At 52.2% G+C, this 22,860-nt stretch overlaps 1 protein-coding gene and 2 long non-coding RNA genes across 5 annotated transcripts in view; 1 reads left to right on the top strand and 2 right to left on the bottom strand.

Moving 5' to 3' along the window:
- The window catches only part of LOC308589033, a 566,573-nt gene extending 553,146 nt beyond the window's left edge, over nucleotides 1-13,427 (bottom strand). For all 3 annotated transcript variants that reach the window (XR_014009040.1, XR_014009041.1, XR_014009042.1), the window contains exon 1: nucleotides 13,310-13,427. This is a non-coding gene — a long non-coding RNA (uncharacterized lncRNA). The remainder of the gene's footprint in view (nucleotides 1-13,309) is intronic.
- ARX (aristaless related homeobox) lies at nucleotides 4,916-18,296 on the top strand. Its single transcript, XM_081197799.1, has 5 exons — nucleotides 4,916-5,578; nucleotides 6,731-7,439; nucleotides 10,317-10,362; nucleotides 13,190-13,527; nucleotides 16,930-18,296. Exons 1-5 carry the CDS (start codon nucleotides 5,386-5,388, stop codon nucleotides 17,168-17,170), a joined length of 1,527 nt encoding a protein of 508 aa, XP_081053925.1. The 5' UTR covers nucleotides 4,916-5,385; the 3' UTR covers nucleotides 17,171-18,296.
- LOC308589049 lies at nucleotides 17,725-20,031 on the bottom strand. Its single transcript, XR_014009064.1, has 2 exons — nucleotides 19,824-20,031; nucleotides 17,725-18,414 (listed from the first exon to the last, which is right to left on the bottom strand). It is a non-coding gene; the product is annotated as an uncharacterized lncRNA (long non-coding RNA).
- Between the last annotated feature and the right edge of the window lie 2,829 nt (nucleotides 20,032-22,860).

Genomic DNA, 22,860 nt, shown 5'->3' with positions numbered 1-22,860 from the left:
GCCGGGGGTGTCACGCTGAGACCTGCTGCGCACTTGACCTGGATCTATCATGCTGGAATCCTACGGAAGCAAGTAGTGCTCAGTCGGTTACGACTGAGGACGGTTTGGAGAGCTTTTTGATCAGAGCTCAGCACTACCCAACTTTCCCTGGAAGTCCCCCCAGGTTTCGACCCAACCTGTTCCAGAGGCAAGCGGCGAAGAGGTCTAGCCTAACTCAAAGTTCAGGCCTCGCTTCTTCTCACCATCCGACAAGAGAGGCCTGTTTAAAACCGCATTGAAATCACGAAGGCTCCCCCCACTAGCCCAGAATCCGTTTGCTATGAAGCGCATTGCGATATAAGTGAGAGATCGGTCGCTAGATGGATAGGGGGGTGCATAGTTGGGCTTGCAACTTGCAAGGTGATCTATGCCATTCCGTATACTGACATGCTTTCAGTGCGCTGGGCCCAGCCGAGGCTTGGCTTTCCACGCCGCTGCTTTTCCGCGGCCCGCCCGGACACATCCTGGCCCCGCGGGAGAGCGAGGCGCACGGATGCTCGCCTCGTTTGCCAGCTTCCGCGGGGAAGCAGGGGCGCCCTGCCAAGTACAACGGGAGAGGAGGGTGGGAGAGAAGGGTGGAAGGGAGGAGAGAAGAAGGGATCCCGTTTCGCTGCCTCCTGTGAGCATATTAGGGGGGAGCTGAAGTGGGAAGCCCCATTCCATGAGGTGAATCCCGGCAGATTGGAAGGAAGAGGAAAGCGGAGCTGGGGGTGTGAAGGAAACCTGCCGGCGGGCGCCCTGCTGCCTTTCTCAGCGCTGCCTGTCACTCCCCAAAACTTGTTATCCTTACAAGGCATCCGTTTGTTTGGCTGATCTCAGCAAGGTTTTCTCCTCCAAGTAGAACTCTAATTGCTATAATTCGACTGTATCATTTTGGATCATTGCACTATTGTTGTTTTCTCTCTCTCCCTCGCTTCCCCCGAGCCCGGAAACAAGGGCGCTCCGGTGTGAAATTAGCAGGTTGCAGGAGGGAACAGGGAAAGGGAGACCATCAATGAAGGGAAGTTTGTTTTTATTTAAAAGGCTAAGGAGAGAAGGGGGGAGAGACAAAAAGAGCCAAGGAAACGCAAAGGCGCGCGGAGGCGAGATCGGTGGTGCAGACAAGCAGGCAAGAATCCCCCTCGGCCTCTGTGCCGCCGGGACCAGGGCCAGTGACAGCTGGACCCCGCTTGTTCTGATGGGGCATCGAAGTTGGCAAGGCTTGGGGTGGGGAGAGGAGGCACGGGGAACGGAGGATCTTGGCGGCAAAAAGCTCGCTCGACCTTCTGGCGGGAACCAAGCCCGGGAAGGATTTGGAGGGAAACCCCACTAGGGGTCATGGGGCTTAGCTACCCTTCGCCAAGAAGAAATGGGTCCGGGAAGAAAGAGCAAGAGTCCCATAGACAGATTTGGGGTGGAGGGGCGCTTTTAAAAGTCCATGTCAGATCAAGTGCCACACCCAGTCCTATTTACGCAGAAAAGCCATCCATTTATTAGTGGCATGCAAGTGGTTGCTTCGTCTCTACGGAGAGCAAACCCGGTGCAAACGACGTCAGTTTTGTACCAACACACACACACACACACACACACACACACACTCGTTTGGCTGATTTGAGTTGAGAACCTTGTTGGTCTTGAGAAGCGAGGAGCGCACGACTTTCCAGCTATGCTTTCTCGCTCTCTTACTACAACCGTGGTTCCTTAAAAACGGTCAAACAGCTGGCTATATTTTGCTTGGGTGTTCTTATTTTTTTTGTTTTAGGCTCCCTTCGAAAAGGGAGTGGAAGCGCTGCTTAAGGTTACCGAGACTTGCAGCTCAACTGCAATTTATTTGTTTAAATCGACCTCGGAGGAGCTCAAAGGCTGGAGGCATTGTGGAGAGCCCCCTGGCAGGGACTTTCGGGTCCCTCCGTCCAAGTAGCTTTCCGAAGAAAGCGAAGGCGCGTCTGAATAAAAGGGGCGAGTGAAAGCCGAGGAGCGAGTCTCCCCAGGTTGCGAGGTCACGATTTCTCCCCAGTCTGCCTAAGACTCAGGGGGAGAAGCGGGTGGCTTTGAGCCAAGAAGACGTGTTGTGCCCACCGTCGCCCAGCCAAACGAGACCTGGAAGTCGCCCCGTGGGACGGAGCATCTCCGGGCAAAGCGGGGCTTGAGGGAAGGCCGGGACTTTCCCTCTCCCTCTCCGACACAGCACTACACCACTCGGGCGGGTTTGTGCCAAGGAAAAGGCGAACCCAACACAGAGGAGGAGGGAAAGAGGGAGGGTGTCGCATCGGAGCTAAAGTGGCGACGCCAACCAGCATAACTGCTCCTCTGCCTGGTTTGGTTGGGGCATCTTTCAGGGCTGGTGGAGGCGCAGGCGGAGAGAGGCACAACCTGCTGCGGGAATTGCTCGGTCGGGGCTTTCCCTGCCCTTCCAATAGGTGGCCAGGCACCTCGGCTGGTTTCTTTGGTTGGCCACAACAATAAAATTCCCTCTCTGAGTCGCGATCGGTTTCCCAAGGAGGGTTGCCTTCCGGATGGATTTGGCTCTTCCAGTCCCATCCTCTTGACTTAGCCCTCCTCTCCGCCCCCGCCCCCCCCATTTGCCCTCTTTCTCTAGACTTGAGAAAGGCAGGTGGGATTAACTCCGATTGTGGCTGTTGCTCTTGTGGTTGATATTATCATCGTGTGGTTGGTATTATTATCTTGTGGTTGGTATTATTATCATCATCCGCATCAGCATTGTTGCTGCTGCTACTTAAAAAACATAAACACTATTCCTGCTAATAAAGACCTCCTCTCCCACCCCAGTCTTGAAGCAGTAAAGCCAACCTTATTTTATTCATTAATTGCTTTTTGTTCGGGTGGGAAGACCAGGATGGCGAGAGACTAAGACGAAGGGCGGTCTCGTGTTTCTTTAGCTGCTCCCCATCCTCATGGTCTTCTTAAAACTCTGCCTTTCCCAGGGCGAGAGAAGAGGGGACCGTCTCAAGCAGAGGGAAAGCCTGTTTGGTTTCTCCTTTCTACAGCAAGTGTCGCGCTGTGAGGAGGAGAAGTGGGACGGGGGCAAAAGCAACGGGGGCGAGGCGAGGCGAGCTGCGAGAGCCGGGCCCCGTTGTGGGACGACCCTCCTGTGCGGAGGCTCCCCCCCTCCGGGAGCAGGCGCCCCGCTCCGCTTCCCAGCCCCTTTTTCCCTCCGTCTCCAGTGGCGGATGAAACGCTTCTGCCAAGGCAGCTCCGGAACGTCGACGGCACATTAGCATTTGAAAGAGTTATCCAGATGTTTATTACAGTTTGAGAGAGACAGAGGGAGAGAGAGATCCCAATTATAAATCCTTGTATTTTTAAATACCCAGTGTAAGCGATTCAAGTAGATGCCTTTGTAAATTTCTTTGACACGTTCAAACGAGGAAAGTTGAGCAGAAAGAAAATCAGGCCTGGAGTATTCCCCTTGTCCAAAACCGGGATTTTTGTTTTTTAAAAATTAACCATTATTTGCTCCCTCGCTCTGCCTCCGCTGTTCACGCTGCCTTCGCAGAGCAGTGGGGAATCTCGTATTTCAGAAGCAGCAGAACGGAGCACACGGCGGTATTGGGCCCCGATCCCGGCCCTCCGACGGTTACACATCCGCATCTGCCTACCAAAGAAGGCCCACTGATGCCAACGTGGGGTTATTCCCCAGTCTTGAACGAGCTTTAACACTAGGGGGAAATTCTCCCTGACAAAATAGTTGTTTGAAGTAGCAACAACGACAATGAAATGGATCTAGAAATCGGGGTGGTTTAGGGACGGCCACCATCGTTGGGAAGGATCAGATACCTGGCACTTTTATCCTCTTGTTGGAAGAGGCCGGTGCCAGTGGAAGCATCAAAGCATCCTTAGCCCGCTTGGTTTCAAAAGAGAGAGGCTGCTGGAGGATAGTCCCGGGTTTAATGCCATCGCATTCGCAGCCGGCCAAACCTTCCCGGCTTCAGGCGAGGCTTTCAGCCTTTGACTCAGTCCCAGCCACTCAGAATTCTTTTGATCTCGTCCGGTCCCATTTCATTCCAGTCAAATCCCTGATCTGCCACAGACCTGTCTTCACTCTGAAGACAAATATAGGATTCTTCTGGGATCTTGGTCGGTTTGCATTTGAAGGTATACTGGATCCACTACAACAGCAACAGCCAAACAAACAGACAAAGCAACAATGACCCTAGATTGAATAAATAACGAAGAATCGGTCGAGGAAAGTCCATTAGGTCCTTTTGAAAACTCCCTTATGATCGTGCCCGCTCGTTCTGATGGGCTTTTGTGTACCAATTCACTTTAATCGTTTGATAAATCGAAATTTGTACGCAAAATGTGTTTCCACACGGGCCACCATTGCAAATTAATCTGTACCAATTTGTTAGTGAACGAACTTTTTCTGATAAACAGTCTCATGTGTTTTTGATATTTTTCTCTAGCTACAGAGAGAGATCTGTATTTTTATACATGAATGAATGCGTGTGTGTACACACTCGATGTACAGATACTCCCACACACGTTCTACATTAATGTTGCAATCCTAAACACACACTGTAAGGTTTATTGAACATAGTGGGATTTACTTCCAAGTAGTTCAGGACAGAAGTGCTCTGTGCTCTATTTAGGCAGCACTTGTATCAAAAATTATAGAGCTGCCTGATGAAGATCAGCACTAACGGAATGCAGTAATAATTAATCCAGTTAATCCCTCACTAATTTAATAATGCCCAACAACCCACTTTTAAAACAAAAACAAAATTAGGGGAGGAGGGCTGTTTCTTGAATGGAACAATAAGTTATTTGGGAAGATCGGGACGAATATATGACATAGTTAAGACTCCGTTCCCTATATAATATAGTTAAGACTATATAGTCTGGATTATTTGGGCTCATCGTCCCTGGAAGTGTCAAATTGGCAGGAAACTTTTCCAAGGAAGAGGAGCTGAACGAGATGACCTTCGCCAGATCTCTTCCTGTCCTTCAGCCCCAGCAAGGACGAGGTCTGGGCAGGGAAAGTTAGCCTGCCAACTTTTTGTCAAGCAACCCGTTCCCGTTCCCTGCCCCCTCCCCTCTCACAATTCCGGACCGCGTTTTCCCCTTGGCTGGGAGCCGAAGGCTGCCCAGCCTCTGGAGAGAGCCAATCAGAGCGCGGCTCCCAGCACGTGGAGAAGAGGGAATCAAGAGCCAAGCTATTGCGGCTCAGGCGCTACACTTGTTCCCAGTGTCCTGGGCAGGAAGAGGGGCGACTTTGCCGGCGCTGCTGCCGTTGCCTGGTGGGGGGAGGGGTGCCAGCCCAGCCCGGAGCCCGGAGCCCACACGCGCCGCCACCCGGAGCCCGGCCAGGCGCGGCGGCGCGGGAGGGGCCAGCAAGCCCAAGCCATGAGCAACCAATACCAAGAGGAGAGCTGCTCCGACAGGCCCGAATGCAAAAGTAAATCGCCAACTTTGCTCTCGTCCTACTGCATCGACAGCATCCTGGGCCGGAGGAGCCCGTGCAAGATGCGGCTGCTGGGAGCGGCGCCCAGCCTCGCTCCGCTGGCCGGCAGGATCGATCAGGACAAGGCCGGCCAAGGTAAGCCCAGCCCAGGGGGGCAGAGGAAAGAGCAAGCGGGCCTGGCAGGCAACTTCGCTTCTCCGGGCAGCTCCAGCGAGCTCCGCGGAAATCCTGCGCCCGGAGAGCCGGCCTAGAGCGCGGAGACCCCCTTGCAAGTGGCGTGGATGGGCGCGTGGGTCTGAGATGCAGGCGACCCACCGCCCAGGCGATCAGGAAGGTTAGGGGGCAGAAAAGGACTGGGAGAAACTCCCCTTCCCCGCCACTTTTGGGGTCTCTGTTTTGCCTTGCCTCCCACCACCAGCTGCATCCCAGACACGCCCGGGGTCGCCTTTAGCTTGCTTGGGGAGAAGGGGAGGTGGTGCCCCAAATGGGGGTCTCCTCTTCTTTTTTGGAGAAGGTGGGGTGAAAGAAGACAAGTAACGGCGGCAAGTCAGCAGGTCCCTGGCGCGTATTTTCCGTTGCTGCTTCGGCGGCGCCTTTCCGCTGCCAGGCCTGCTTGGGAGGGCGAATAGATAGGGCGTCCTTTGGCGGGGCTCCCGGTTGTAAAGAAGTGGGGCTCCGGATAGAATGTGTTTGGAGGGGACAGAGAAAAAGTTTTAAAATATTTTAAGCCTCTTTCTCTCCGGCCTTCCAATTCGTGGGGATCTTCGGGTGCCGGCAGAGCCGCTGGAAATGCTTTTGACGAAGCCGACAGGTGTCAGATTGTCGGCTGGAGGAGAGAGACTTTTAATGAATGCACTTAAAAGAATAGTAATGTTTAATAAGTCAAGTGGTTGGAATAAAAACTAATGCAGAGAACAGTTAGCTTTTGCTTTCGTCCAGACACAATCCTCAAATTTATCTCTCCGTACAGTTCCTACAGGGGTGGGTTTTGATAGAGGATTTTGTGAAGGATTTTGGTCTCGGGACGGGAAAGGGAGACGTGGAGAGATCCGACCTGATTTGGCAAAAATAATTGCAGCTGCCCGCCTAGAAAATTGAAAGCATCTGGGCAAAATGGGGGGGGTTGTATTTACACCGGGGCCCCCCACGCACGGTCTTCCCTTTGCTCCGAGTCCCTGGGCCCGTTTCTAGATGCAGACGGAGGGTCCCCCCGGCTGGGCGGCAGCGAAACGTGCCCGGCCGGGTCGGTGATGGGTGCGTGTCTGTCTGTGTTCGTCTCCCCGGCAGGACCGGCCAAGGGCAGCCCGGCGGGCTTCGAGGCTGCCGAGTTGCACCTGCCGCCCAAGCTGCGCCGCCTCTACGGGCCCGGCGGGGGCCGGCTTCTGGCGAGGGCCGAGCGGGTAGAGGCGGGCGCCTCGTCCTGGGACTCGCTCAAGATCAGCCAGGCGCCGCAGGTCAGCATCAGCCGCAGCAAGTCGTACCGAGAAAACGCGCCCTTCCCGCGGGCCGCTGCCGCCCTCGACGAGCTGTCCAGCGGAGGAGGAGGAGGAGGCGGCGGCGGCGGCCTCGACAGCAGGCCCGGCCGAGACGACGAGTTGCTGGACGACGAGGACGACGAGGATGACGACGACGACGACGAGGAAGAGGCCGAGGAGTTGGACGAGGAGCTGGAGGACGACGAGGAGCTGCTGGCCGAGGCCAAGGAGGCCCGGCGGGCCGCTGGGGGCCCCGTCGGCGTCGTCGGGGGACCTGGCGCGGCGCCAGGGACGGAGGGCGCCGACGGCTGCTCTCCCAAGGAGGAGCTGCTGCTGCCCGTCGACGAGCTGGTGGAGGGCAAGGACGGCGAGGACAGCGTGTGCCTGTCGGCCGGCAGCGACTCCGAGGAGGGGCTGCTCAAGAGGAAGCAGCGCCGCTACCGCACCACCTTCACCAGCTACCAGCTGGAGGAGCTCGAGAGGGCCTTCCAGAAGACGCACTACCCGGACGTCTTCACCAGGTAGGTGGCGAGGCGCTTGGGGAGGGGAGGGGGCAGCTGCCCAACTTGGGGGTTCCGCCTGTCCCCAGGGCCCAAAGCGAGGTCCGCTGGTGCGGCTCCCCTGGCCACTCTTCGCTCAAGTTAGACGGGGCTGGAAGGAGACAATGAGTATAAACTCTTAAGATTGAAATCGACGGAGGGGTGTCTGCGGGCAAAATCGGAAGCCTTGGGACTTGGAGATAAATGTACACGACAAGAAGAAAAAGTGCGCGCGCCTGGGGATAACTTGGGAAGCTGTGGAACTGACGGGGTGGGATATGGTGGGAAATTCCCTTCTCCCCCCGTTGTGTCCCAGGGCTTTATTCAATCCACTCCGCGTCCAGGAGAAAAAGTCGTTCTTTTTTTGAGGTTCCCTCTCCTCAGAAGTCCAGACACCCCATCCTTAGGATAGGAGGAGAGAGGGGCTTGTGTGGCTCAGCCCGAGTTCGCCGGCCAAGGACAGGTTAGAGGTGGGTTTTGGCCGCGTCTTTGTCAAACCCTCTCCGGGGTCTATTTTTGCCTTGATCCTCCGGCTAGTCTGTCGGGTATCAGTTTCAGCGCTCTCGGTGGAAGCTGGAGCGCTGCCCTGCCGCAGGGAAGCCCCTTGCGTATATATAGATAGATATAGTTTTGAAAAGATCAAAGTATTCCGCTTGAGAGGGCTAAAAATATGGGACGAGAATGGCAGCTTGCTTGGAAAGCTTTGGCAGAAGCCCCAAGCGCCCCAAGCGTCCGCCCGCCGGTTCAGGACGTTTCTGGGCACTGTCCAGAAAGAAAAAAGAAAAATATATTTTTTTAAAGGGGGGAGGGAGTCCGGAGGGAGAAAGTCATTCTGATCCACTGCCTTGCCTTGAGGTCTGCTCCTTACAGGGGTTTGAAGCAGAAGCCTAACCGGGCACGCTTACTTTGAAAGGAACCGGGCTGTTCGTCTTCCCCTGAAGCGCTGTATCAGACGTGTATCAGGCTTGATCCGAATTAAAGCGGTGTCAAGTTGCATTTGCGCTTTCAAGGGGGAAGTCCCTGCCTCCCGTTACCTAGAATCTGCTTGGGAGACGAACTTAATTGCAGTGAAAATGACAATAATGCAGATGCCCATTTTGTTTGCAAGTCTGTGCCTAAGTGGTTTGGTGGGTTTTTAATTTTTAAATCACTCGGTAGCAGATCCTTTCCTTTCTTTGGATTCCCCCGTACTCCTAAAATGCTCCCATTTGCAACCCGGAGAAAAGGAGAGGAGAGCATAACGCTATTAACGGGGTTACGCTCTCAATAAGTAGGCGAATTTCGTTTTGAGCTGCAAAGCCTCTTCTGCGAGGAATTCCTTTTACCGCATCCGGATCCGAGAAGGGTCGCTTTCAGTAATATTTGTAGCAAAGGTTTTGCTGTTTACCAAGAGGAAAGGAATTACTGATCCTCAGAATACAGATTCGTTTTGGCTTCTTATTAAGAGCGACCCTAATTCCCTTCCATATTTTACCCCTTCTTGGGGCTGCAATCCGGTCCCCATTTTAACAGAGTAGCCCACTGAAGTCGGTGGGATTTACATCCGAGGAGACCCACGTAACTCAGTTTATTGCACTGTTAAAGTCGTTAGCCAAGGCTCGCCTCACCTCTAATATGGGGGGTGGGGAAGAGTATTTCCGTAGAAATGGGATGGGAAGCAGCGTTTATTTCTTGGCACATTTGCTGGAATCTCCTTCGGAGCCAGCGGGCATAAGACGCAGCTTCGCCGGCGTGGCGCAGGAAATCACCGGGATCCCCTTGCTTAGGAAACGGAACTGCGGCTTGAGCGAAAGCTGCTGCCTTGCTTTGCCTCGCAGCCACTCAAGGCAACGGCTTGCCTGGCGAGCGCCCTTCCTCTGGAAGCCCGACCGGCGTATGCTCCGATTTCGCTCGGAAAGGTCTTTGAAGTGGAATGTGCCGGCTTAGGCTGGAGAGGTTTAGCCAGGCCGCTCCTCCCATGGCGCACATCGGGGCAGAGAGGCTTGGGTGCGGCCATCTCTGTGAGGAGCCAGACCCTCGGGCTGGAGATCTTTTTTTTTAAAAAAAGAAAAAGTTGGCAGTCTGGAGGAGCTGGGCAAGGGCGAGCTGGCTCTTCCGCTCCAGCCCGGCCAGGCTTCCTCTCTGGCCAGCGCGGCGCTTTTCTTCCTAACGGAGGGAGAGCCAATTATCCCGGGAGCTCTCATATTCGAGGTAAACAGATTATAAGCAGTTTTCTAACATAGTAATGGTTTCCGATTTGCCTTAATTGTTGCAATAATAATCGCAATGAAGGGCTCGCGTTGCAGCTCAAAGGATCTCCTCTGTGCCGCGGCGCGGCGTTTGGAGGGGGGAGCCTTGCTCCGGCGCGCGGGGCTGCGGGCCTTGGCCGGGGTCGCGGCCCTTCCCAGCAGACTGTCAAAGCCCCCGCTCGCAAGTTTTCCTCTTTTCACTTCCTCCAAACATTTTCGCCTTCGTAACAACAAGGGGGGGGGGGGGACAGGGACACGCAGATCAAAACAAGAAACTTAGGAGGTTTTTTTTTCTAGTCTGCTTTGTGCACCCGATTTCAAGCTAGCCTCAGGATGTGGAGAGTGAAACGCTTCCTGGTTTGGGATATTATTTTTTTTGCGGGGAGTGGGGGTATTGGGGGCATTCCGGGGCGATCCAGCGTCAGTGCCAGTAGGAACTGGAGCGAAGGGCAGGAAACTGGCCTTGTTTGGGACTTTGCATGTGGATGGCTCTCCCCTATATGGGCAAAGAAGGAAGAAGTAGTAGTAGCCTTCACCAAGACGGTGAGACGCGGGACCCTTTCTCTCCCGTTACCCCGCTTCACAGGGCCTCACCTGAGCGTGTGTCTTGTTGTGCTTGTTTCCCTCCCAGGGAGGAGCTGGCGATGCGCCTGGATCTGACCGAAGCCAGAGTGCAGGTGAGTCCAGGGGCAGCTGCGATGGGGACTGGGAGCGCTCTCTCGGCGGGCTTGGGGTCCCCGCAGGTGGGAGGGGGGGGGAGGAAATATTGTTTAAGACCCTTGAACCCAAACAGGCCTCGCTCCTTCTCTCCTCCCCCGCACCCCCAAATTAAGACCAAACGCTGGGTGATGGGTGCCAGTCTGCCCTTTCCCTCGTTGAAACCAGTTAATTTCGTTCTGGCTCTGTGGGGGGGGGGCAAGCCCCCAGCAGCTTTCCTTCTTCCCCCTTCCCACCCCCACCCCGATGAAAGAACTAGCTGTGGTTGTTAGCCCAACGCAGCGCGAAGCAGGTATTTGCCTGCGCTCTCAAATGGCCCATCGGGCCTCCATCAAAGGGCACTTTGGCGCTCGAGCAAACAGGGAGGGGCTGTTTGGTTTCCTCTCCGCTTGGCCCGAAGAGAGCTAATGCTATTTGATTTCCTCGATTTTGTTTTTGGCTCGACGGTGCAATGCTATTAGAAGGTGTTTGCTCCCCCACCCCGAGCCCGGAGGCTACGCAGCGCGGAGAGCCAGGCGCTCCACTCGCCCCTCTTCGGCCAACCCCCCGACAGATGGCGGCGGCCTTTTGCCTCCGCGCAAATCACTTTACACTGAAAGTCAGGCGCGGCGAAAGCATCATAAATTCCATATGGCTCATTTAATACACAACAGCTTCTCGCATTAGAGGGGCTAATGAAGAGCCCGGTCCCCTCCTTTCTGTTGACACATTTCTCCATTGTCAAACAGAGATGTGACAGCAAATCAGGATTTTCAGCTCAGGGGAATGAGTCGTGGGAAAGTTAAATAACTAAGAGAGAGACAGAGACAACCCCCCTTTTCTTTCTCGCCCTCCCTTCCCTCCCTATTCAGTGGAGAAGATGTAATTAAGGGGAATATGAATTATTAGAGCCCCTCGGTTTACCTTTGGGTGTACTCAAACTTATTAATTCAATAAGAGAGGGGGAATTTGCAGTGGGGCCAAGTTGCTAATTGAGTTGGAAACGGGAAAGACGCGCCGAGACGCCACGTTTGCCGTTGCCTTGAGCCGCAGCTCCTAGGCTGGCTGCGCGGGGACCTTCCTAGAGGCGAGAGGAGCAACACAAACGAGAAGATGGTCCCGGTTTCCCTGCCCCCCTCCTCCCGAATATGTGGCTCTCTTTCTCATTTTCCCCAAGCTTTTTCCAAATAATTGCCTCCTATGGAAGCCGAGGCTGCAATCCTATTATATACCCTCACCTGGGAGTAAATCCCATTGAACTCGGTGAGATTTACTTCTGAGCATACACCTATGGGATTGCATTGTCAATCTGTTTAGATTTTAGAAAGTAGCCCTCCCGTTTTTATTCCGTTTCCAGATTTGGAGAGGGATATATTTTCGGTAGTATTTCAGTGCTTTGGCTCTAAAACTGGAGAAAGATGTCGATGGCTGATATGAATATATAGAGAACCCTCCCTGTTTTTATTAATAACTAGGAAAGGGGAGGGAAGCTTGTTTATTGCTGCCCCTTTTGCTTTTCATCTCCCCCCGCTGAAAAGACCAGAGCTCTTTGCAAAATGTGAGCGTTCTCCCCGAGAACGGCTCTGGTGGCGGCTCTGAATGTGGGTGGCTGCGGAGATGGCGTAATAACCACAATAATAATAATGAAAAATAATTTCCACGGACTGGGAAATTAGCGTTAGAGCCTTTTAAGTGCCGCTAAGAAGGCATGGGTTTAAAATTGTCATAAAAGAAAACATGATGTTTAGCGTGTGTGGCTGGCGAAAACATTCAACTGTCTGTCAAACAGTGGAGTTGAGAAAAGGCGGGGTGTGTAGGGGGGGGAGAACCCGCTGAAAAGGCTGTATACGTGGAAACCTTTGAAGAAAATAGGAGAACATTAGGCGAGGTTGCTTGAATGCAGTCGCATTGGTTGTATTATGTATTATGAAGGTGCGTCTTCAGAAAGGCAACCGCTTAAGAAGGAGCTGTTGCGTATGTTTCTACCTGTAGCCCAGGAAGCCCAGCCTAGTCAGAGCCTGCTCAAGCTGATCGATCACTCCCGTTAAGAATAAATAGATCTATATTAAGCCTGCCTTGGCCAGGCCAAGGGCTGGATCCACTTTAAGGTCACCACCAGATATGAGCGAAACGAGATGCGTTTAATTATTGTCTTTATTTCCAATAGGGCACCATCTATTTGCACGGCGCTTTTACAGATTCCCAGGGACGGGGGGGGGGGGGAAGAGGCAGGTCTCTGCCAGCGAGGAACTTGCCATCTAAATTACTACCGTGAGGGAGACACTAAGGAAGACGGGGAGAAAACTGATTTGTGATGTCACTGTCACGTAGTTCTATCCCATTTTGGGTCCGCATGCTCAGCAGTGAAACTTCCCACCCCTCTGCCCAAACCCTTTGCTTCGACATCGCCGCCCAGGCGCGAAGAACATGGAGGAAAGGCAAAATGGGGTCTGGGCGCAGAGAGGTGGGCGCTCTTTTGCCAAGCCAGAGGCCCTTGCTTCCCTTTCGCCTTGGTTCCCTTTCCTCTATGGGCCTCTCCCTGGGCAGGAGCGCTGGGTAGTTTCAGACGATGCCTGCTCCAGAACCGCCACGGAAGCCCGAAGATGTGCGCGGCGCTGCGCTCAGGCCCGGGTCCCCCCACGGCCTTGGCGCCGAAGCGAGCGCTGGGCCTTCCCTGAGGAGGAGGGAGAGGAGGCGTCGTCGTCGTCGTCGTCTCTGTCTCTGGGCTGCCGAGGAGTCGCGAGGGCCGCGCTTGACTAACCGCCTTGCCCCCCTCCCCACCCCCTTGTTTTATGTTTTGGCTTCCAGGTCTGGTTCCAGAACCGGAGAGCCAAATGGCGGAAGAGGGAAAAGGCCGGCGCCCAGAGCCACCCGCCCGGCCTGCCTTTCCCTGGGCCCCTGTCGGCGTCTCACCCGCTCAGTCCCTACCTTGATGCTAGTCCTTTCCCTCCTCACCACCCAGCTCTCGACTCCGCCTGGACGGCCGCCGCCGCAGCCGCTGCAGCCGCCGCCGCCTTCCCCAGCCTGCCGCCTCCTCCTCCCGGCTCGGCAGCTCTGCCCCCCGGCGGGACCCCGCTAGGCCTCAGCACTTTCCTGGGAGCGGCCGTGTTCCGACACCCGGCCTTCATCAGCCCCGCCTTCGGCAGGTAAACTTGAAGCAGGCGCGGCCTAAACCTCTCCCCCCCACGCTGTCAACGAGCAGACCGTTACCGACGCGCGCACGTGCCGCGGCGGGGCTTCCTCCCGAGTACGCATGCGTAAGGCACGCTTCGGAGTCGAAGTGGGCGGGGCCTCAAGGGAATCCTGAGGGTGGGAATGGCGAAGGCAAATCTTGGCCTGCCTGGTATTATAAAGATTTGGGCGCGGGTTGTGCGCTGAGGGCCCCGCGCGTGAAGGTGCAGCGGTGCTTCTGAAGGCACGGGAAGGGAGAGTGGCTCTGTCTCTCACAGGACTAGATTATGGGCCATTCATTGGCCTCATCCAGCCGGCTTTGCCTGGTCGTGTTCTAGACCTGGCGCAGGAGTGGTGGAACTTTTTGTGCTTCAAAACTTCAAGGGACCTGAGACGCTCCCCGCTCAAACCTTCAGAAGTTCCTTTCAGTGTTCGCTGGGCCTAAGTCCCGCACTAATGGGCTTGATGGCGCTGGAGAGGTTCCTCCCTTGTGCTGACAACAATGACCTAAAGATGTCCATGCGTGGGCAGGATGCAATAGTTCAGTCGCTTTGCTTCTGGGTTGAAAGTGTTGTTCCCCAGTCTTTAGAATATGGAATTCGTATGAGTTGGGAATAACAACAACAATAATAATGTGTGCAAAGCTCATGGTACCCTCCTGTTCCCTAACTGGATAGAGATAACTTTAAAGGAAAAGGCCAATCACTAGTATTTGCCTTTAGACCATGGTCTTAAGCACATTGGCTGGAAGGTATTCCTAAGATTTTCTTTTAGCTAGATGGCTTGGCCACATAGTATTATTTAGGTGATAGGATGACAGTCCGTTTATTAGAATAATCTTAACTTTTAAAATGGTCTATGTGCGTTTTAACACATTCATTTTACCTTTCATCTTTGTTGGTATTAGATCCCATACTAAATAGTCACAGAAAGGCATAAAATGAAATTGAGAAAGGGATTTAAAAAATGAATAAAGACAACTTAAATCCACTGAAAAGTCACAGTAGTGACTAAAGATATAGCCTGTCTAGTTTACACCTGAACGGAAAACCAGGCTTGTTAGTCAAGGATAAAATAAAATAAATGACACTGCAGCTACCTTTCTTTAAACAATAACCAAACAATTAATTTAAAGAAGTCAATAGCTAATTATAAAGAGACAAAAAAGCATTGTCGGGATTTATGGAAGCCGGAGAGAGGTTGAAAATGGAAGGGCAAAAGAACTGCAGTGATGTCTCTGCTGATGAGAACAAAGAAGGGATAGATTCATCGCAGGCGAGACGCCACTTAACACAATTATGTGTTGGAGGAGGGTTGGGGGAAATCCAAGTAAAATTTAGTTTTGTGTGGTGGGGGAACGCGAGAGCCGCCCAGCTACAATGAAAGCGTTTCTGCCTTTCCCCTGAGTCCCTCAAGGCAGGCAGGCGGCTGCGGGGCTGTCACGCCCCCTACTTGCCGCCGTGATTCTACACTTGGAGCGCTTCTCTCTGGCTGCATCAGCCGGAGCCCTTGCGCTACCTCCCCTTGCGCCCCCCATCAGATTGAAAAATGAGTTGTAAAATGCTTACTAAACTGCCTGGCTAATCAAAATAGGCAGGCGACGAAAAAAGAGAGCGAGGAAGTAGTGAAGGGAGCAGAAGAGGAAAGCAGAGATTTTCCTCCTCGCGCTTCCATCTTGCTCTTAAAATGCGAAGTTTTTAGGAAAGTTTTTCACCTTCCATAGAAACTGCCTTCTGAAAAGCCAAGCCACTGTGCATATAGGGTTCCCCGTTTTGCTATTTGTATTTTTTTAAAGAAAAACACCCTCGGAAATCGTAGCCTATAAGAGAGCAACAAGATGCAGACCGTCCCACTTCAGGGCTGAGCTGCGCGAAGAATTTCAGGAGCAGAGAGTCGGGTAACCCCCCTCCCCGCGCCCAAGTAATCCTCCCCAAGGCCCTCCCCGCGCCAGCCAGCCAGCCAGCCCGCAGTCCGGGAGCTTAGGCGGCTCCGGGCTTAGTATGTAGCCCCTGTTGCCTTCCAGGCCCACAGTTCAATTCCTAGCCGTGATGATGTCAATAATCACCTCCTTGGTTAATGGAGAGTCTGTATATTTCGACGTGCCAGTCAAGGGGGTCAGTTGCTCTCTTCAGAGCGGCTGCTCCGGGGAGAGGTAAGGAAGGAAAACTAGAGGGGAAGGCATTTCCAAGATTGTGTCATTGAGCCGGGATGCTAGGGTTGCCGGAGAATAATTGGCATTCCACTGTGCGGAAATCCACAGGGACGGCGCGCCCTGCTGGGCGTGGGCATCCGCCCCGCGAAGGAGCCGAGCGGCAGACACCGCTTCGGGCATCCAGGACCTCTAATAAGGCGGGCCGAGGAAAGTATAGACATCGGAAGGGCAAGGGGAGGGGCGCCCGAGAAGCGAACGTGAAGGACAAGGGGAAAGAGCCCGCGGAGGCAGCGTAAAGAACCACCGCTGTAGCTTGGGGAAGATGAAAGTGGCAGGAGAGGAGAGGGAAACTTGAGCGGGGAGAAAAGCCATCACCTAAAAGTCTCGATTGTTACTACTATTTATTCTTAGTAATAGTTTTAAAAAAATTATTCTTCTCTCTGATCACAGTATAAGTCGCAGGCTCAAGCGTCTGCTGCCAGCGAGCTCCTGTCACTAGCAAATGGGAGAGGATTAGGCGCCTTACAGACAATCTCGTTGACTAGGCGTCTCTCTTCCAACCCCGCCTGACTTATGCTGCCCCGAGAAGGGCCGCGAGTAGGAACCGGCCAGACCTTAAGCTTGGAAAACCCGGCATTCGAATCGAGGCCCGGGAGGGAACAGAGGCGGGACCTTGTTTTGCACATCGCCCCGGGATCCAGACAGGCTGAAGGGCGGTATAAAAGCACTGATCAAATACATAAAGAGCATGCGGCTGTTGCAGCATTTGCCCGGGTCGGGATTGGCCACTCTTTCACTCGCAGCCCTATAATTCTGGGGTAGCCAACTTGACGCTCCCCATAAAGTTGTGCAACGATAAAGCCCACGAGCCTCCCGGCAACGCTCAGAAGTAGTAGTGGGAATTGTAGTCTCAAGTGTATGCGGAGGGTCCCGGGTTGGACTCTCTCCGCTTTAAATTGTATAAGCGGAAGTTGAGAGTCCTCCGGAGGCCTGTTTCCTTGCCTTTGAAAGTGGGTTTGCCCTTGAATGGACTACAACGCCCATGAGCCACACTCCCTGGGCCTGATGGGAGCTGGAGTCCAGCAAGCCCGTTTTAAAAACAGCCTGACGCGGATGATGCAATGTAGGCGCGCTTTTGTTAGTGACACGGGGTTCTTGGGGTTTCGCCTGGTCGCCACCCCCTCGTCCGCTCTGACCGCCCGGCCTGTGTCCTCTTGGCTTGCAGGCTCTTCTCCACCATGGCCCCGCTGACGAGCGCGTCCACCGCGGCCGCCCTGCTGCGCCAGCCGGCCCCGAGCGTGGAGAGCGCCGTGCAGTCGGGCGGCCTCTCGGATCCGGCCACGGCGGCAGCGGACCGGCGGGCCTCCAGCATCGCGGCGCTGCGGTTGAAGGCCAAGGAGCACGCGGCGCAGTTGACGCAGCTCAACATCCTCCCCGGGAACAGCACGGGCAAAGAGGTGTGCTAAGCAGCCCCGACGGGGCGGGGCGAGGCCGGCCAGAGATCGCCTGGCGAGGAGCGAAACCCAAGACCAAAACGGGAGAGCGAGAAGCAGACAGACATACAAAGAGAGACCGAGGATCCGCGGCGGAGAGCTTCTCCTCCGGTTCGGTACTCGGAGCAAGCCAGGCTCCTGCTTTTCATGCTTCCCTCGGGCCATTCAGCAGAAGCTCCTTGGCTGGGACTACCCCAAGCACCCGCCACCCCTTCCCCAATGTCATTCCGTTTCTTGAACACCCAAGTACACCCCAAGGAGGAGAAAGGAGAGAGGACCTTTTGGAGCGGGGCGCGTGGGCAGGTACGACGTGGCGGCGCAGCCCACGCCCCTCTCTCTCCCTTCGCCACATCTAGTCATGTCACCCTGGGCCGATCTGAAGAGGAGCTTTGGGAGGACGTCGAAACCAAGGATGCTGCTTGGGTCAGGCCAAAAGGAAGCCAATGATGCGATGCTGTGTTAAAACGAACCGGTGCACTTAATAAGGCAAAAGGGGAGCGGGGTGGGATCGGGGAGAGAGTATGGTCTTTTTCTTTTCTTTTCTTTTCTTTTCTTTTTTGTCGTGTGTGTGGAGGGGTCCTCCTATCATCACACCAACCAAGGGTTTTATAGCAAACCAAAGGGAAAAATAACAGTGCTAGAATATGGACTGTTTTAAAAAAAGAAGTCACTAAACTGTGATGCTCTGTACATACCATTGTTATTAAAAAAATAAGAAAAAGCAAAAAAAGAGAAAAAGAAACACAGCAACCCAGAGCTTTGTATATTTGAAATGTTATATAACAATTGCACTCCGTGTAGTGTTTGTACAAGTTTGTCATTTCTGTAGATTCTTACTGTGTTGTAGATATCATAGGGTCCCTAGACAAATATTTATGTACAAACCCTTTATTTAACTTATTAACTGTAGAGGTTCCTGAAACCAGAGAGAGAGAGAGAAAGGGAAAGTGAGTCGAAAAGAGAGAGAGACAGGGCGTCGGTACAGTGCTTTTGTGTAATGTTGTTATTGCTCTCACTTTCCCTTGCGACCAAGTGGAAAAGTGTCACCCATAGAAAATAAAATATATATATATACATTTATGAATAATTTGAAAAGATACCTGGAGATGCAGCGTCATTGGAAGTAAATTGTGCTTCATCACCAAGGTGGGGGAGGGCTAGGGTACCAAGGACTTGATTGAACCCTCCAGCTTTGCAGATATTTGTCTGATAGATGCCTAAAAATATGTAAATGGAAAAAATGAAAATATTTTATTACTTTCACAAGCTAGGCAAGATTATTTTCCCCCTAACCCAAATTGGTTTTAATGTTAAAAGACACTCCTCCTTTCCCAACCTGGTGCCCTCATGGGAGCTGTAGTCCAAAATATCTGGAGAGCACCAGGATGTGGAAAATTGGCCTAGGCACAGGCTGACAGCTGTGGGCAGGTAACAGGTTGGCAGCACAAATCTTTTCCTTATCTACTGGGAATTCAATCCCACTGAGCTCATTGGGGCTTTCTCCAAAGGAAGCGGGTGTAGGATTGTAGCCTACGTCCATTTCCCAAGGAATGACAACAGAGGAGACCGACTGATGAGTAAACATACATAGGGTGGCACTGCAAGGCTGCTCATCCTGTGCACACTTGGACTGGGAGCAAACCTCCGGGGGCAGAATTGTGTGCTGTAAAGCTGCAGTGCTGTGCCCTCTACCCTGAAAGTAATCCTCATGGAACACCGGACTGACTTCCGAGTAAATGCGCGCAGGATCGCTCTGTACAAAAAAGGGGGTGGCGGTAGCGCATCTGCGCCGTTTCATTCTTTTGATGGCCAAGATGGTTTGGTTCCTTATCTGACCAGATAAGGCGACTCGCCTCCGCCTCTCTTTTTTTCCCCGCTGCCTAAAGCAACAGGAATCCCGAATGTTGCACACTGGCTTTGCATGTGGCGTGCTCTTTACTGGGTCAAGGCGAGCAGCTGTCTTCTCATGGCCATTTCCAGAGAAGCGGGAGGGGGAAGGGACAGGGAAGGTGCTGCAACTCCGCTGCTCCAGCCAGAGAAGGTGAAAGAAAGAGAGGGAGATCGTGCTTGACCAGAGGGTGGGAGCCTCGGTGGTATCCTGTACCACCATCGGACCACCTAGGTTGGGGGTGGGCTTGCCAGGCGGAGCTGGTGGCGATGGTGCGCTCTTCTACCGGATCGCTTCTCGACTGGTGATCCGGTGGGCGAGATCCCCGGCGTCCAAGCCTCCCTCCTGCAGGCGGGCTGGGGCTGGGGCTGGGACAAGGCCTGGCAACGGCGGCTCGCCGGCTTGGAAAAAGAAAGCCAGGTCCGGGGCCCGTCGCTGCTTTGGTGTGCGCACCGACGAGCCTCTCTCCCTGTCTGTCTGCTCCCTCCCTCCTTCCCTTCCTCTCTCTCTCTCTCTGCGCCTCGGATTTGGCGCTGAGCGGCGGAGGCAGCTGCTGCCGGGCTCTCCTGCGCGCCCGCGCCCCCTTCTCCGCCGGCCGCCTGATCCCTCCTTTGGCGAGCCGTTTCTCGTCCCCTCTCAGTTGACCCTGCCATGGAGCAGAAGCAAATCGCGTGAAATTACCTCCGAGGATTACATCGCCGGGCCATTGAAAGCCCCCCTCGCCCCTGGTTTACAAACCTCCTAATCCCGTGTCATTCGGCGGCTGCAAACAAACCCCGAGCGAAAGGCCCCCTATTTAGGCTTCCCAGCTGGGTCGGGGGGCGCTTGGGCGACGGCGATTTCTCTCTTGCTTGCTCGCTCGCGCGGGCTTTTTCTTTTCAAGGGAGCCCCGGACTTCCTGCGAGCTCCCCAATATATATATAAATATATATATTTAAGAGGTGGGGGTGGGATATCACGCCTGACAAGGCCTCAAAGCCGCCCCAGAAGCCCACGACCTTTTCCTTCCCTGAAAGCTGGGCTGCCCTGGGAAAAAAGGACGGGACCCACCACCAGAAGCTCGCCTGGCGGATGGCTGAGGTGTTCTCGTTTTCACCCAGCTGTGAAGATCTGCTCATTAATGGAAGCCGCCTTTGGCGCCAAAGAAGTGAGGGAGGCTCCCCCGCAGCCAAGCCTTCCCTCGAACCCCAACCCTCATTTCACTTCTTCTGTTTAAGAATAACAAAATGACAGCCGAAGCTGGACCAGGCTGGCTAGAAACCTCAAACTGCACCCCCGCGCCCTTTTTCTTGAACATCCTGCGGGAGGTGCATCCCCCCCCCCTTCACACGAGGCAGCATCTTGGGCTGCAAACAGCAGAAGTGGCTCCTAATCACGGTATTGTTTTCTTCAGCCGTGAGGAGTGGATGTGGCAGTGCTGTTTCACATTCGTTGATCTGGTGAACTAGCTAAGAACAATCAGTCCCTGAATATGGGTCATCTACCGAGCATCCTGCAAAATTCTGTGCATGGGATGTTCACTCAAATTTTGTACTGTATGATGAAACTGGCTTTATATAGACATACATTACACAACCCAACCCAACAACCGTGCTAATGCGCAAGGGGGGATCTAAAGTTGAGGTTACTAGATCACAATGCACCCAGGCTTCTCTAGTCTGTAAGAGTGTCCAGTTTACCCACCAGAGGAGGAATGTGGGCTGATGTTTCCACAAGATGACTCTTCTGGAAGACTTCTGAGATAGGATGGCAAAGGCCTGGCAGGCGGATTCTCCTCCCCTCAGTTCACACTCTCACACGGTGGGCTCTTCAGCATGTTTGTTTTTATGAACCCACTGCAGTTCTTCCAAATAACCATACATTTAACTGACAGCATCTTATACACATATATATTTTGGAGTGTAAAAAAAAACCATAGGTACAAAAATATTTTTATGGAAAAAGAACATTTGCCCCTGGACATGATTAACAGTAGAGTTTGAAGTGCATATTTTACTTTAAAGAAAAGGGAATCATTATCAATCCATTACACATTAAGAAATGTCACTCAGTCATTTTTATTCATTCGGCAGAAATCTTTGTAAAAGCCGGAATCATACTTCTGCAAGCAGCAATTTTGTTAATCCAGGGGGGTTATTACTCTGGTCCCTTATTAGGATCTATACTACTGCCAAGCAATCCTATAACCGTCTCAAAAGAAGTTTACCTTCATGTTATAAAACCAGTAGTGGTATTTATACTGTGCAATAATTAGTGTATTACTTGAATCCACTAACAGGTTCATTTTATCTCTGCACAAAACCTCTAGTCTGCTTATAGAAAGCTTGTGCCTCCTTTGGCGCTGTTAAAGTGGTGAAAGAGTGAATGAAGGCTGGTAGCACTTTCTCTTTTTGCCTTGCCTTAATTCCCATCTCTTTTTGCTCTCATCCAATTAGTGCAGTGTATTAAGCAGTTTATCATCTCATAGTCAGCTATTGAGAGAAACAAGGCGAACACTTTGCAATAGAGCCTGCTCTCCTTTGACACCCTCAGGTACTTACATATTCCACTGTGCTATGAATAATAGAGGAAGAATAGAGCACTAATTCCCTCATCAAAGAATGCCTTGTCTGCTGCTTTGCTCAACAACACCATTCTGATCAAAAGAAAAGCAATAAAGCTTAGCATAACAAAACGAAACCTACTTATTAGCTTAGTGGTTAAATTAATGCAGAGCCGCTGCTATTCAAAACCAAGGTTTGAAAACAGCCTCCAACAACCTGATAATGCTGCCTTCGGGATGAAGGAATTTTAATCTGAAATTTGAAGCTGGCACAGATGAGTTAATCTATTAAACAGCTATAAGAGGGGCGCAGGATGAGCGGTTCAATTAAGAAATATTTAGGTGCTCGACAGAGGAGAGGCAAATAAGGCCAGAAGAAAAATGGGCTGAAGTTGAGAAATAGGAAAAGTCATTTTTCCTCCCAGCAAAATATTATTCTGGCATAGGACAAAATAATTTGATGGGTTCCTTTCTTCTTTACTAACACATAAACACTTGTTGTGAAGTCCAGCCTCTGAGCTTACATATCAAAAAATCTCACCCTCAACAAAACTTTAGAATATTTTTTTTATCAGCATATGGGACAGAAATATGAGGTGTGTGGCCAACTCAGTCTAGAACATCTCTGGGGAAACCAGGCTTGTTTTCTTAGCAACCTCAATTCAGTTGTAGCATGTATTTTACACCATGTATTTTACATATTTATGAAAATCAGCTTACATATACTGTAAAAAGATGGCTTCCCATTTCCCAGCCTTTCAAGGGTTAAAATGAGGTGAAACATTCAAAGGCGGCTGCTTAGTCAAGGACACACATCTGGACTCTTCAGATTTTGTCTGTCTTAAACACTAGATGTTACATTAAGTTGGGAAAACAAGGTTTTATTTAACCTATTCAAAACATTCTTCCTCTAATAATTGAAGATAAATGCGAAGTGCCATTATGGCATACGTATCCTTACTAGATTTTCAAATTTACATTTTTAGAGAGAGAGAAGCATGCTTGAAGATGATCTTTCGCCTCTTTTTTTTCTATGTGATAATTGGAAAGTTTGTGAAAAGACAAGTCTTGCTGGGAATAGCTCTAAAATGTGTATCTGTATACAAATAAGTTATTTTTCATTTTCATCATTAAGACATGCCTATTTCATATCATATTTCACAAGTACATTTATTTTGCTGGAAAACACAATACATGTGTAATGCTTTTAAATATATATGGCATTAGCCAACA

The sequence above is a fragment of the Podarcis bocagei genome (assembly GCF_964188305.1).
Source record: "Podarcis bocagei genome assembly, chromosome: 6".
Lineage (NCBI taxonomy): Eukaryota > Metazoa > Chordata > Lepidosauria > Squamata > Lacertidae > Podarcis > Podarcis bocagei.
Note: the sequence above shows the minus strand (reverse complement) of the source record. Positions and strands in the feature narration are given on the sequence as shown.

Coding starts and splice junctions, on each gene's coding strand:
- ARX (XM_081197799.1), top strand. CDS start 5,386: ATGAGCAACCAATACCAAGAGGAGAGCTGCTCCGACAGGCCCGAATGC. Junction 5,579..6,730: donor TCAGGACAAGGCCGGCCAAG/GTAAGCCCAGCC, acceptor TCTCCCCGGCAG/GACCGGCCAAGGGCAGCCCG. Junction 10,363..13,189: donor TGACCGAAGCCAGAGTGCAG/GTGAGTCCAGGG, acceptor TTTGGCTTCCAG/GTCTGGTTCCAGAACCGGAG.